This window comes from Ictidomys tridecemlineatus, chromosome 2 (assembly GCF_052094955.1).
Source record: "Ictidomys tridecemlineatus isolate mIctTri1 chromosome 2, mIctTri1.hap1, whole genome shotgun sequence".
Classification (NCBI taxonomy): Eukaryota; Metazoa; Chordata; class Mammalia; order Rodentia; family Sciuridae; genus Ictidomys; species Ictidomys tridecemlineatus.
Window position 1 is genome coordinate 108,615,141 of NC_135478.1, and position 15,451 is coordinate 108,630,591.

At 40.6% G+C, this 15,451-nt stretch overlaps 1 protein-coding gene across 1 annotated transcript in view; it reads right to left on the bottom strand.

Moving 5' to 3' along the window:
- Positions 1-14,631, bottom strand: part of LOC101969513 (immunoglobulin lambda-1 light chain-like) — an 828,312-nt gene extending 813,681 nt beyond the window's left edge. Inside the window, exons 1-2 of the mRNA XM_078039527.1 lie at positions 14,546-14,631; positions 14,114-14,419 (exon numbers count right to left, since the gene is read on the bottom strand). Coding sequence (XP_077895653.1) covers positions 14,114-14,419; positions 14,546-14,585 — 346 coding nt within the window. The 5' untranslated portion in view covers positions 14,586-14,631. The remainder of the gene's footprint in view (positions 1-14,113; positions 14,420-14,545) is intronic.
- Between the last annotated feature and the right edge of the window lie 820 nt (positions 14,632-15,451).

The following is a 15,451-nucleotide window of genomic DNA, read 5'->3' on the forward strand; positions in this document are numbered from 1 at the left end:
ACAGAGCCAGGCTTGGCATAGTGGCACATGCCTGAAGTTCCAAAGGCCTGGGCGGCTGAGACAGGAGGATCAAAATTTCAAAGCCAGCCTCAGCAATGGCGAGGCGCTTAGCAACTCAATGAGACCATGTCTCAAAATAAAATACAAAATAGAGCTGGGGATATGGCCAAGTTGTTGAGTGCCCCAAGTTCAATCCCCACTACTCCTTCCAAAAACAACAACAACAGCAACAACAACAGGTCTGATGATGCCTTCTGTCTTTCCTTCCACTCAGGTCCTCTTATTCCTGACACAGACCACACACCTAAAAAAAAAACAAAACAAAACAAAAAAAACAACAACAAAAAAAAAACCACCAGAACACTCTGGTTATGTCACCTGTATATCCACTCCGGTTCCCCTCTGCAGAGCCTATCTGGATGCTGGAAAGAAAGAAAGGGCATCCTAGGGACTTAGATCTGAGTAAGCTGGCAAGACCAGTTTATGACTTTAACACCTGTCCTCCTGGGAGTTATAAGAATGTGACACAGAAAAGAAAGGGGTTTGTGTCTCACTTCTTCATCTGCTGAGTCACTGTGGCTTTCAGGATTGCTCTCCCACCTTTGACAATAATAATCTGCCTCATCTCCAGCCTGGGCCCTGCTGATGGTCAGGGTGGCTATGTTTTCTGACCTGAAGCCAGAGAATTGGTCAGGGATACCTGAAAGCCATTTGCCGTCCTCGTAAATCACTAATTCAGGGGACTGAATTGGCTTTTGCTGGTACCAGTGAACATGTGCCCTAGAACATTTTCTCCAGAGCAGGTGACTGTGGCCCTCTGACAGGGGGATACTCACCCTAAGGGTGACTTTGTTGTACATAGGAGCTGGTGGAATCTGCAAGACAATGTTTATAGCAGCTCAATTCACAATAGCTAAACTATGGAACCAACCTATGTGTCCTTCAATAGATGAATGGATAAAGAAAATGTGGTATATATACTCAATGAAATATTTCTCGGCTTTAAGAAGAGTGAAATTATGGCATTTGTCAGTATATGTTTGGAGCTGGAGAATATCATGCTAAGCAAAGTACACCAAACCCTCTAAGTGAACAATGGACAGTCCCATGGTCAGTGCTATGACTTCATCAGAGTGTTCTAAATAATTTTCCAGGGAAAATTCCTGAAGTCTCTCCAAATATTGAGATTGCAACTGATCAGAGAAGCTGCCATCTTCAGAGCTAATATATTTGGAAGTTGAAGAAGAGGCCAGTGTGGAGGACCAGGTGTCTCTGCAAATACTTATGAGAAAGGGATCAGCCCCAGAACCACTACTGGACAGCAAGGGATTGTGTCCTGTAAGTGGGTAAGAGACCCAAGCAGCTTATGTAGCTGAAGAACCCAGGCTGGAATATCTATCCTCTCACAATAAGCTTGCTGGTAGAACACCTACACATCATGTAGTCTCCACAGCAAATGTAGAGCCCTCTAACAACTTCCCAGCCTGATACCTGGGACTATTTTCTCCAGTGCATTTCCTCCTATGACCAACTTCTGTGATTCTGGGTTGAAAAAGTCTGAGTCTGACCCTCACAACCTTTGGTCACTAAAGTCCAAGGCCATAGGATGAACTCTCCTGACTTACAATCTGAGGACTGTTCCTTGGATGCTGTTGACCTCCAAGGCTGGCCTTCCTCTTGGGTTACCCTGGACATTTGCAACTTCTGTTTTGATTTCTCCTTGTAGCAGTTCTGCTGCCCCCTGCCAGCGTAGGAGCTTCAGAGTAGGGGCATACCTCATCCAGGTGACCCTTAAGCCCCTGTCATCTGAAACAGTATGGGTAGGGATTACAGCCTCAATTTGTGGCAGTCTCACCCACCTTGTCCTTCTAAGTACAGTGAAGAGAGATGGTCTCTTCAGTGTTCTCCAAGATGGGCCATGTATAGCTATGTAATTGAGTGTCCAAATATTAAATCTGTTTCTCGTCCATGTGTTTGGGGGAAAGTGCAGAATAAACTACAGCCCTACTACAAAGGTTCTTGGTTCAGAGAAACCTAAGAGACAGGCCTAAGGGAAATTTCCTTACGATACATAAAAATAGGCATCAAAACTGATGTTACTCCTTCTCCCATCACAGCATGTGTGGGGCTACTGGAACACAGGATGTGTTTGGCACCACAGCTTATCTCTGTGCTTATGCCACCACAAACATCCTTGTCCTCCTCCTCCATCTCTACTTTCCTTCTCCTGCTCCTCCTCCTTTTCTTCCTCCTCCTCACCATTATTTTTACTAAAATTATTATACTTCATCACACATATATCCTTTGTATTTCACCACAAAATTTTCACCATTCATTAATGTATAATCATGAGTAGTCTGTGTATCATATTCTTCCATCAAAGACAATTTAGTAATAAATGGTTTTTAAGTAATTCTAGCAAACTAAAAGAAATCTTCTCATAATGGTCACATCCCATTTTTTGCAACAAAAAAAATGGCATAAAATTTGTGATGATTATGCAATGAAATTCTAGTTTGTGGTGGAGAACTTCTGCAAATTCTCCTGGTCTCTCCTGGGGAACTTCAGGGCCACCTCACAAAATATTGGGTTTGCTGAGTCCATTTTTTCAGATTTCCTCAGAGGAAGGAGAGGGCTCCAATGACTTAGCAAGACCTGAGATATCTCTTTTGAATTAAGATCTTTTTTATTCTTTGTGTCACTATGTGTAGTTTTTTCCCCTAAATATTAGTATACATTTTCCCACTTCACAATAGGTAAAGTCCAGGAGAAGTGAAAATGATGGTGTCAAGTTGACCCAGGTCTTAGAATTTAGGTTCTAGCTTTATCAGACAGAACATGACCACAGCAGGGTGAGGAGCTGGGCTGCAAAGCAGGTCTCATGTGCTTTTGGTTCACTGCTATTTCCATTATGGCTTGACTGTCACCAGGAGCCCAACTTAGTTAGCAGGGACTCTTTGGTAAGTGGACACACTAGGGCCTCCTGTTACAGATATTGTGATGTTGCCTGAAAATGTACCTTTTGTGTTCTGATCAGAAGTAACCAAGTTGTACTGATGGCAAAGGGAAGCACAAGAGCTTCCAACCATGAGGTTGGAGCTGCCCCCTGTTGTTGTCAAGCCTGTGTGATGAAGAAGTGAGTCAAGGTGCTTGGCATGAGGTGGCACTGGAAGTGTGTCCCAACACAGAAATTGTGCTCATATTTGTAACCACAGGGCTTCAGTGTGCTCATGTGAGTCCCAGGTACTGTGGCAGATAATAGATCCAGAGATGTCTCCTCATACATATTTTCTGGCCATGATTTTTCTATTCAGGTGTGAGCAGCATGCATTGAAGGAGAGCAGAATGAGATCAACTAGGTCTTCCTCTTGTCTCTGACATGCTTCTGTCAGTAAGATTCCCCATTAAATTGTACTCTGTGCAAACATAGAACTGTCTGTGACACAGCCTGCATAGCATCAATAAATGAATCATGAGTATGGGCAGTTGGAGATGGAGAAAAACATACAGACAAAGGAAACACAGAGACATTTTTATGGAAAGCTGGGGGCCAGGTTGGCCACTGTCCTCTGATGGAGGAACAATGACCCAGAACCAACTCTGCAAGTTTTTTTTTTATAAGGTCTTATTATTAGGAAGCTAAACTATAGGGGCATTGTAAATTTTTCAAGGCTTATGAGTTGTCATATGCTTCTTTGTGCACTAAAAATTTACAGAGCTGGAAATAATTTGCAGCTATCTTACTGCTGCAGTGCTAAGAACATTCTGCTATTATCCTTCTGTAACCAAGACAGCCATAGTCCTGGGATATCTGACAACTGTTAGCACCAGCAGTGAGAGTCAAGGCTGATAACATCATGACCTTTGGCAAGGAATGTTTCCTAGGTTTGGATTTTTGAAAATTCCACAGGCTGAGCCAAGGACAGTGGGCTCATCTACTCTCTACTGGGTCTTGTTCTTGCCTACAATCACACTTCTGTCTATAAGTTCCACAATAAATTGGAGTTTTCACAAATATAGAACAATTTTCTTCACTTTCGTCGCACCTTGAGCCTCATTCTCTTATACTGTGGCTGGATTGTTCTTGAAAACCACCCACATTCATTGGTATCCTAAAACAAATTCAAACAATTACATGTGAAGTTGTGCAAATCTCTGAAACAATGTGTTTAGTGCTTCCTCCATTTTTTAGATAATATGATGGATACAATAGCAAAAATAGACTTGACCAGAGGTTCCAAAGTACTTAGAATTAAAACACATGTACTCTTTCTTCTGGAGTTCATTTAGTTAACACATTGGGTACAGAATATTAGACTGGGAGACATATTGTGTTGTGTGTTCATGTGTGTTGGGGGGGTGTGCTTCCTATGGGTGTCTTGCTGTTTTCTAGGCTGATCTCAAACTTGGGCTCAAGTGATCCTCTGGATTCAGCCTGCCAAGCATTGAGGTTATAGGTGCCCACCACCATATCTGGCTATATACCTTGCCTGAAAGGAAGCAATTTTTTTTTTCATACTAGCACTGGAACCCAAGGGTGCTTGATCACTGTGCCACAGCCCTAACACTGTTTATATTTGAGACAGGGTCTCACTAAGTAACTTAGGGTCTCACAAAGTTTCTGAGGCCCTCTCTACCCTATTTTTTTTCTCTGCAAAAAATCAAACAGAAATTTGCAGAAAGTGAGTCCACTTGGACTTGGTAATATGATATCAGGGAGAGAACCCATGTGCCTTATGAATGCTAAGTGTCCCCTCTACTTCTTTCTAGTCAGACTCATTCAACTGAAGAAGCTGACTTTCAAAGGCACTGGCAGCAAGACATCATGTACTCCTGAGGATATCATACCAGGTCGATGCCCTGGATCTTGTCTATACTTTCTTATCTCTGCTAGTTTCATCAGGATCATGAGCAGAAATTTTCCTTATTTTTTTCCTAATTTTCCTTCTCACCTGAAGTCCCATGTTATGGTTTTGATGTGATGAGTCCCCCAAAAACTCACATGTGTGACAATGCAAGAAGGTTTGGAGAAGAAATGATTGGGTTATAGCCTTCACCTAATCAATGACTTTATCCCTGAGGGGATTAACTAAGTGGTAATTCCAGTGGTACCTGGAATCAGGCACTGGAGGCTAGAGGAGGAGGGGCATTGGAGGTATGGCTTCCGGATATATATTTGTATCTGGCAAGTGGAAGTCTCTCTGTGCTTCCTGGTCATCATGGGAGCTGTTTCCTTCTGCCACAGTCTTCCACCACGATGCTCTGCACCACCTCAAATCCTGTGGAATGGAGTCTGCTATCTATGGTTGAGACTGCTGAAACTATGATCCCCTAAATAACACTTTCATACTCTGCAATTTTTCTGGTTGGGTCTTTTAATCACAGCAGTGAAAAAGCTGAGTGAAATACCCCATCATTCAGAACTATCATCAATCCCCTTCCCCTCAAAAGAAGTGTTATCAAACTGCATGAGGTGGTGCAGGCCTGTAATTCCAATTATTCAGCGGGTTGAGCCATAAGGATCACCATTTCAAAGCAAGCTTCAACAACTGAGTAAGACCCTGCCTCAAAATAAAAAAAAATAAAATAAAAAGGACTGAGAATGTGACTCAGTTGTTAAGTACCCCTGGGTTCATTCCATGATATTGCCCCACCACTATCAAAAGTTTTCACTTCACTGGTGGAGATCTTAAGCTAAGGAGCAGAGAATATGACAAAATTTACTGGTAACAAAAGTCCTGTTGGATGTGAATTCCCAGGGGAAAAAAACATCAATATCAGATGGCCAAGACAGAAAAACCCTCACTTTTGCCATAATGCTTTCTTGCATGGGATGAGAAAAAAATGGGATCAGTGTTTATTGCATTGTAGATATTTATTTTATCAACCCCTCACACTGCAAAATATGTTTATATCTTGGAATATACCTTAGATAAGATACATTACACAATTATAGATTGTAAAATTAAGTAAAATGAACCTTGATTATTTTCCTTTGTTTAACTACAAGGAAAAGGAACTCTGAATATAATTTAAAATATATATAATTTCTGTAAGAAAAATATAAAGCAAGAGTAAAGTGTTAGTCTGAACTCTTTTCGTATTGGGCCTAACACAATATCCCTGAATCCAGAAACAAAGAAAATAAAAGGATGAAATCTGTCCCAAGGCCTGCACTGTCAACTTAGTTTGCTATAATAAAGTGGAAATGGAAGCTTGGTTCTGTCTCCTTGCACTTCCAGCACATCCAGGACAGACCCAGGCAGCAGGTTGGAAAAGAAGAAAAGATGCATCTGAAGGTAAAATTTCTGGAGGTTCCATGAATGAGGCAAGAATACAGCCTTGGCTCTTAGCCATGAAATTCGCTAAGGAAAGTAGGAATTGGACCTAATGCTGAGTCCTCTATGGCATTGAAGAATGAAACATTGGCAGGCATTTTGAAATATGAAAACTTTAAATGTTAAAATTTACTTATCCATAGAAGATAGGCATTTTCTCATATTTTTAAAAAATATATGCATGTGTAATTTAATTATTGAAAAAAGCATAGGAAGATGTTGATGCATGATGAATCATCACATCCAATGCCTGCAATGTGCAATGGTGGGTATGGAAAAGTCATATTGGAGTTAACATAAAGATGTCAGGACTTGGAAATTTTATTTCTAACACTGAACATTTTTTGCAAACTGGTGAATGTTGATGACTGTTCTATCTTGTCTGGGGCCTCCACAAGCTGTTTAAAGAATTCCTGAAAAAAATATATATATATATATTATTATTATTATATGTACATATACTTTACTGTGGAGTGGTGACAGAGAATGAGAGAGCAGTGTCTGAGACGGGGGTCTCTGATGACCTCATGGCTTTGGAAAGCATAGTTCTTGTGAATGTTCCTTTGCAAGTTTGCAGGATGCCTAGCTGCTATGGCAATGTCCTGTGTGAGAAGGCTCTGCAGAAGAGTCATATCAGCCTCGACCTTGATCTTAGGGCACATAGTTCCTGGGAATAGAGGAACTCTCCTGCTACAAAACTATAATATTTCACCAGCTCCGCTAATTCCAAAGCTGCCCACTTAACAGTAACTTTAAAAAACAGACTTTCTTGAAAGCTTCAGAAAGCTCCTAACATTGCACATTGCAACTGTAAACTACAACTGCAGAAAAACTACATAAATGTTTGTAGCCCTGTAATTTATTGAGTACAAAGAATAATACTTTGCATAGTCTTTAACCAAATAATGGGAAATATATATATATATCGCTGGTGTAATTCTTTAGATCTGCTTCTCCATCAGAGAGTGACACTCCACCTGATTCCAGCTATTTTGTCTTCAAAATCTTCATCTGTGAGTCTTTTTTTTCTAAGCCCCTATCATACCTCACTGGAACCTGCTAGACTGGCTATATTGGTCATGGCATATTACAACCAATAAATTTCATACTTCCAGTTTTCAATTTTGATATTTTCTCGGTGTAGCTACATGTGTGTTATAACTTGATTGTAATACTGAGGAGCTCCAGTAAGCCTTAAAATCACAAGGGCAAAAAACATACTCTATAGTATATCATATTGGTAAGCAGTAAAGTTCACCAGGCTAGAGGAATTAAAAACAATGTTTACTTATATCTTTGATTCATTTGGTTTGTCATGATGTAAATATCATTGTGGGCCAAAGGTATGTATATATATAATTAGCATTTCATTCTAATTGGGATTCTACCTAGTCATTGGGTTGATACATTGTGGAAATAATGTACATTGAAAATCCTGATTACAACATGGCGGCGGGCGCGGAGAGATCAAATCTCTGACTTCTTCAGCTGTGCGGGCATAGGGAGTTGTAAACAATCTAAATTCTGTTTGCTCAGGATCACTAGGCAATGCTGACCTGACATGGATCTGGGGAGAACAGTCTGGGCCTCTCAGAACACACACTGAGCCCGGATCCGCTGAATTCAAGCTCCCATTCACCTGCTTCCCGCAGACAAACAGCTGTGACTCAGCACTAATCCATCCGGCTGAAACAACTGGTCAGCCCTTCTGATCCTATGGAGGTAAATGCCAACCGAGTCTTCATAGGTAGTGGCCACAGGTTTGAAACGGGGCCTGGGAGAGACAGTAAGGACCCACCCATTGCATTGGTCACCCGACAAAGGGAAATGAACTGTCACCATTTGCAAGAGATACCACCATGGCAGAGAACTCACGTCACCAGACTGCGGTGGAGGAGATAACTTCATTGAAACCTGCGGCTACAGGTGTGTAATCCCCTAGCCTTCCCTCTCCACTCATCGGGGAAACCTTAAGGGCCCCTCCCAGCTCTCCCATGAGCACGATAGCCAGACCGAGGGAATCAGAAGTAGTGGGGGACCCTCGGCACGGAACTCCCGGCTACCGCTCCCACCAGTGCTGACAACTGAGGTCTCTTGCACCAGCTACCAGGGTCGTGGCTACTGGAGGGCAAGTACAATTCGCTGAGGATTCTCAGCCCCAAGCTCTACAAACTTAGGGTCTGAGGGAATGGCAAACAGGGAGAGTGTGCCAAGTCGTTCATGAAAACAGGGCTCCCGGGAGCAGACCTGGCGTGTAGCCAGTATTGTGGTGAGAGGCACCCATGAGAGGGGCCTGGCTAGAAGAAAAGTGGGGAAGTGACTAGACACAAGAGGAGGCCCTAGGCACTCAGGATTGGAGACTCGCCCAGTCTGGGAGGAGGAGCTGCTGCACAGTGATTGGTTCCCATGTATTGACAGGAGAAACTTGGCCTGGAGGGCACAGCGCCACCTACTGGAATAGAAGTTAATCAAACTCTAAGACTGCATTTATTAGTTTTTTTTTTCTTTTTTTTGATTTGGGTTTTTCTTTCATTTTCATTTTTCTTTCTTGTTGTTAATCAAATTTTTTTCAATTTTTTAAAAATGTTTTTTCTTCCAATTTTAATTTTAATTTTTTTATTTATTTTTTCTTTTTTCTTTTTTTATTTCCTATTTTTTTCTTCTTTTGTCTTTTCATTTCCTTTCAATGTTCTTATTCCCCCTTCCTTGAATTCTACCTGCTTACTCTCATTCTCTTTAGTGACTTCTCCCCTTCCCTTCTAATACCTTTCCTCCCAAGCATCAAATAAATTTATAGGAGTAAACAGTAACTCAGCAATCAAACAGAACAAGAAGTAACATGAGGAGCCTGAAAAAGCAAGAAAGAAAAGGAGTACAAACAATGCAGGACAGCCTAAATATTCAGGAGGACCTAGAGTCATCAGAAAAATGGTCATATAAAGAACTCAAGGAACACCTTAGACAGATGGAATGGAACCTTATAGAGCATACAAGACAGCAAACTCAAACAGTGAAAGAACTACATAAACAGATAAAAGAAGAAGTTAAGTATCTTTATCAGGAGATAGAGATTATAAAACAATAATCAAACAATAATTCTAGAAATGAAGGAAACGATAAACCAAATTAAAAACTCAATTGAGAATATCACAAACAGAGTGGAACAAGTAGAAGCCAGAACGTCAGATAATGAAGACAAAATATATCATCTTGAAAAGAGTCTAGCCAACTCAGAAAGGCTGGTAAAAAATCATGAGAAAAACATCCAAGAGTTATGGGATAACATAAAAACACCAAACTTATGAGTCATCGGGATAGAAGAAGGTACAGAGATTCAAACCAAGGGAATGAATAACCTGCTGAATGAAATAATTACAGAAAACTTTCCAGAAATAAAAAAGGAAACAGATATACAAATTGAAGATGGATATAGGACACCGAGCACACAAAATCACAGTAGACCAATGCCAAGACACATTGTTATAAAGATATCCAATATACAGAACAAAGAGAAAATATTAAAAGCTACAAGAGAAAGGAGACAGATTACATTCAGGGGTAAAACAATAAGGTTAACAACGGATTTTTCATCACAGACACTGAAAGCAAGAAGGTCATGGAACAATGTATTTCAAACACTGAAAGACAATGGATGCCAACCAAGAATTCTGTATCCAGCAAAATTAAGCTTCAGGTATGACAATGAAATAAAAATCTTTCATGATAAACAAAAGTTAAAAAAATTTTGCAGCCAGAAAACCAGCATTGTAAAGCATTTTGAGCAAAACACTACACGAGGAAGAAATGAAAAACAATAACCAAGACCATCAGTGGGAAGTGCCTCAGTAAAGACAGAGGGCGGGGGGAAAGGTAACCATGGAGAAACAAACTAAATTAGAAAAAAATAGATAAATAATCAAACATGGCTAGAAGTACAAACCATATAAGAATAGTAACTCTAAATGTTAATGGCTTAAACTCTCCAATAAAGCGACATAGGCTGGTATCATGGATTAAAAAAACAAATCCAACAATATGCTGCCTCCAGGAAGCACATCTGATTGGAAAAGACATAGACAGGCTGAAGGTGAAAGGATGGGGAAAAATATACCAGGCACACGGTCCTTGTAAGCAAGCAGGGGTGGCCATCCTCATATCGAATAAAATCAACTTCAAGACTAAGTTAATCAAAAAGGATAAGGAAGGATATTATATAATGTTAAAAGGAACCATTCACCAATAAGACATAACAATTATCAATATTTAAAATGGTGCTGCGACATTCATAAAACAAATTCTCCTCAAGTTCAAGAATCAAATAGACCACAACACAATAATTATCGGTGACTTCAACACACCTCTCTCACCATTGGACAGATCCTCCAAGCAAAAGTTGAATAAAGAAACTATAGAACTCAATACCACAATCAATAACCTAGACTTAACTGACATATATAGAATATATCAAACATCATCAAATGGATATATTTTTTTCTCAGCAGCACATGGATCCTTCTAAAAACTAGACCATATATTATGCCATATGATCATCTCGATAAATGCAGAAAAAGCATTTGACAAAGTACAGCTCCCTTTATGTTCAAAACTCTAGAAAAACTAGGGATAACAGGAACATACCTCAACATTGTAAAAACAATCTATGCTAAGACTCAGGCTAGCATGATTCTGAATGGAGAAAAATTGAAAGGCATTCCCTCTAAAATCTGGAAGAAGACAGGGATGCCCTCTCTCACCACTTCTGTTCAACATAGTTCTCGAAACACTGGCCACAGCAATTAGACAGACAAAGAAATTAAAGGCATAAAAATAGAAAAGAAGAACTTAAATTATCACTATTTGCAGGTGATATGATTCTATACCTAGAAGACCCAAAAGGGTCTACAAAGAAACTACTAGAACTAATAAATGAATTCAGCAAAGTGGCAGGATATAAAATCAACACACATAAATCAAAGGCATTTCTGTATATCAGCGACAAAACTTCTGAAACGGCAATGAGGAAAAACACTCCATTCACAATATCCTCAAAAAAAAAAAATACTTTGGAATCAACCTAACAAAAGAGGTGAAAAATTTATACAATGAAAACTAGAGAACCCTAAAGAGAGAAGTAGAAGAAGATCTTAGAAGATGGAAAAATATACCCTGTTCATGGATAGGAAGAACTAACATTATCAAAATGGCGATAGTACCAAGAGTTCTCTATAGGTTTAATGCAATGCCAATCAAAATCCCAACGGCATTTCTTGTAGAAATAGATAAAGCAATCATGAAATTCATATGGAAAAATAAAAGACCCAGAATAGCAAAACCAATTCTAAGCAGGAAGTGTGAATTAGGCAGTATAGCGATACTAGATTTCAAACAATATTACAGAGCAATAGTGACAAAAACAACATGGTACTGGTACCAAAACAGGCGGGTGGACAAATGGTATAGAATAGAGGACACAGAGACTAATCCACAAAGTTACAACTATCTTATATTTGATAAAGGGGCTAAAAGCATGCAATGGAGGAAGGATAGCATCTTCAAAAAATGGTGTTGAGAAAACTGGAAATCCATATGCTACAAAATGAAACTGAATCCCTTTCTCTCACCATGCACAAAAGTTAACTCAAAATGGATCAAGGAGCTTGATATCAAATCAGAGACTCTGCGTCTGATAGAAGAAAAAGTTGGCTCTGATCTACATATTTTGGGGTTGGGCTCCAAATTCCTTAATAGGACATCCATAGCACAAGAGTTAATAACAAGAATCAACAAATGGGACTTACTTAAACTAAAAAGTTTTTTTCTCAGCAAGAGAAACAATAAGAGAGGTAAATAGGGAGCCTACATCCTGGGAACAAATTTTTACTCCTCACACTTCAGATAGAGCCCTAATATCCAGAGTATACAAAGAACTCAAAAATTAGACAATAAGATAACAAATAACCCAATCAACAAATGGGCCAAGGACCTGAACAGACACTTCTCAGAGGAGGATATACAATCAATCAACAAGTACATGAAAAAATGCTCACCATCTCTAGCAGTCAGAGAAATGCAAATCAAAACCACCCTAAGATACCATCTCACTCCAGTAAGATTGACAGCCACTATGAAGTCAAACAACAAGTGCTGGCGAAGATGTGGAGAAAAGGGTACACTTGTACATTGCTGGTGGGACTGCAAATTGGTGTGGCCAATTTGGAAAGCAGTATGGAGATTCCTGGGAAAGCTGGGAATGGAACCACCATTTGAGCCAGCTATTGCCCTTCTCAGACTATTCCCTGAAGACCTTAAAAGAGCATGCTACAGGGATACTGCCACATCGCTGTTCATAGCAGCACAATTCACAATAGCTAGACTGTGGAACCAACCCAGATGCCCTTCAATAGATGAATGGATAAAAAAAATGTGGCATTTATACACCATGGAGTATTACGCAGCCCTAAAAATGACAAAATCATGGAATTTGCAGGGAAATGGATGGAACTAGAGCAGATTATGCTTAGTGAAGCTAGCCAATCCCTAAAAAACAAATACCAAATGTCTTCTTTGATATAATGAGAGCAACTATGAATAGAGCAAGGAGGAAGAGCAGGAAGAAAAGATTAACATTAAACAGAGACATGAGATGGGAGGGAAAGGGAGAGAAAAGGGAAATTGCATGGAAATGAAGGGAGATCCTCATTGCTATACAAAATTACATATAAGAGGTTGTGAGGGGAATGGGAAAATAAACAAGGAGAGAAATGAATTACAGTAGATGGGGTAGAGAGAGAAGATGTGAGGGAAGGGGAGAAGGGATAGTAGGGGATAGGAAAGGTAGCAGAATACAACAATTACTAATAGGGCATTATGTAAAATTGTGGATGTGTAACCGACGTGATTCTGCAATCTGCATTTGGGGTACAATTGGGAGTTCATAACCCACTGCAATCTAATGTATGAAATATGATATGTCAAGAGCTTTGTAATGTTGTGAACAACCAATAAAAAAAAGAAGAAAAAGAAAATCATGAGGAATGGTGTTCTCACCCACTAAATACCTTTTCATTATAGAAAAAATGATTCCTTTAGTTAGGAGTACATGTTATCCAATAGAAAATTCAGGTACAGTGGTCTATTGACTTGTGATTCTATAAAAACAGGAGATTCCACTCTCAATCTCTCCTGCTCAGTTTCTTACCTATGGGTTTAGAAATGAGTGACATTGATGAAAACCTGCACTTACTCTGTCTCCCTCCCATGGCAACATTATTAAGACTAGTCTCAGTTGAACTTCCTTCAAGAAAAGGCAAAAAGGAGATCACCCATCCAGGGTCACCCTGACTGAAGTGTGGTGGATATGAAATGAATAAAACAATGTCATTGATACCAAAATGCACCTAGGCAGGCCTGCACCACAGAGGGATTTGGAGGCATATATAATGAAGATTTCCCTGATAACTTAAGGACTTGTACCTATAGGTTTGGACTTGACCCTCTCTTCCAGCAAAATGAAGAGTTTGGAGAGATACACATCTTCTGAGACCACTTCACACTGAGCAGAGTATGCTGTCACTGTATAAAGAACATAAACTGGAGTATGTTTTGTTCATTATTTCACCATGGGACTAGAGGACAGCTGAATGGGAATTTAATTTTAGTCAATGTTGCAGGAAACTATCTCTTTAGAGTTTAGGAGCTTCATCAGAGCAACAAGGAGCTTTTGTCCTTAGGGGAGGTTTTGGTCTCACTTCTCCTTCAACTTGGCCCACTGTGGTAATTGTTATTGCCTGCATATGAACAGCAGTAGTAATCAGCCTCATCCTCCAGCTGCAGCCCAGAGATGGTCAGAGAGGCTGTGTTGCCAGTCTTGGAGCCAGAGAAGCGATCAGGGATCCCTGAGGGCCGACTACTAACATCATAAATCATGAGTTTATGGGTTGTTCCTGGACGATGTTGGTACCAGGAAACAAGATTATATTGCCCAATATCACTGCTGGTCCCAGCACAGGAGATGGTGACTGACTGTCCAGGAGTTCCAGAGACAGAGGGAGGCTGAGTCAGAGCAGACTGGGCCCAGAAACCTGAAAAGAAGAGAAAACTTTTAGTGTTGAATCAAACCCTGGCCAAGGTAAACCTGAGAAGGATGAAACAAAACCTTAGCCCAGATGTCCCCAAGACCTCCTGTTCTTCAAATGTCACGTAAGTACCCTGATTGAGGAGTGTGAGGACAAGCAGAGTCCAGGCCATGGTGGCGATGCCCCAGAGCACTCCCTCCTGAGACTCCAGCACTGGACCTGGCACCTCCAGACTTATTTATCTGCTTCATTGCCTCAGAGAAATGAAGGAGGTCCTCAATGCAAATCTGCTTCCTGCATCTGCCTCTCCTCAGCCCACTCTGGCCTGTCCTGAACTCTACACTTTTACATCTCTATCCTGAAGAGTTCAGATGAGCAGATATAATCTCCCTGTCTTAGATTTCCTGAGAATCAGAAACATACATTGTCTATTCTTGCTTGAACAGGAAAGAAAGATCTGCTGAAGTCCATCATCTCTGTGAGCACCTAGCTCTTCAGTGTCTCTGCTGAGATCTCAATGTGTCTGTCACCCTCCAGGCCTGGGTCACACCCCACAGTGCCCTCTTCTGGTGCTCACCCTCCAAGATCTCTCTACTGTGAAGAAACAAGTCTGTCCACCCAGGAAACACCTGCTATGGTTGTTGTTGGTGGGGTCTCCCCAGAGGCAGCCATGTTACTGCCCCTCCCCTGGGCTATGTGTGGAAGCACATGCAGCATCACATTCCACCAGTATGTCAGTCACTCCCTGGTCACTCACCACATGCCATGTGGATCAACAAGTCATCATTGGGAAGGAGTCTCATGAAGGAAACTGGGTACCCCACCAAGGGCCATATTCCTGACCTGATTCTGCAGTTTCATTCCTGTTTGATCATTTCCAAGTAATGACTAATTCTTGCTAAGTGACTGAATTTCAGTCTCAGAAGTGAGTTTCATGAATCCTTCTTCTTGTGGAGGGGATCTACAAGATGAAGGCAAAATGGGAAGGAAAAAATGTTGAAAAATGCGCCATTTTTATGAAAACAAGAGCTATTTATC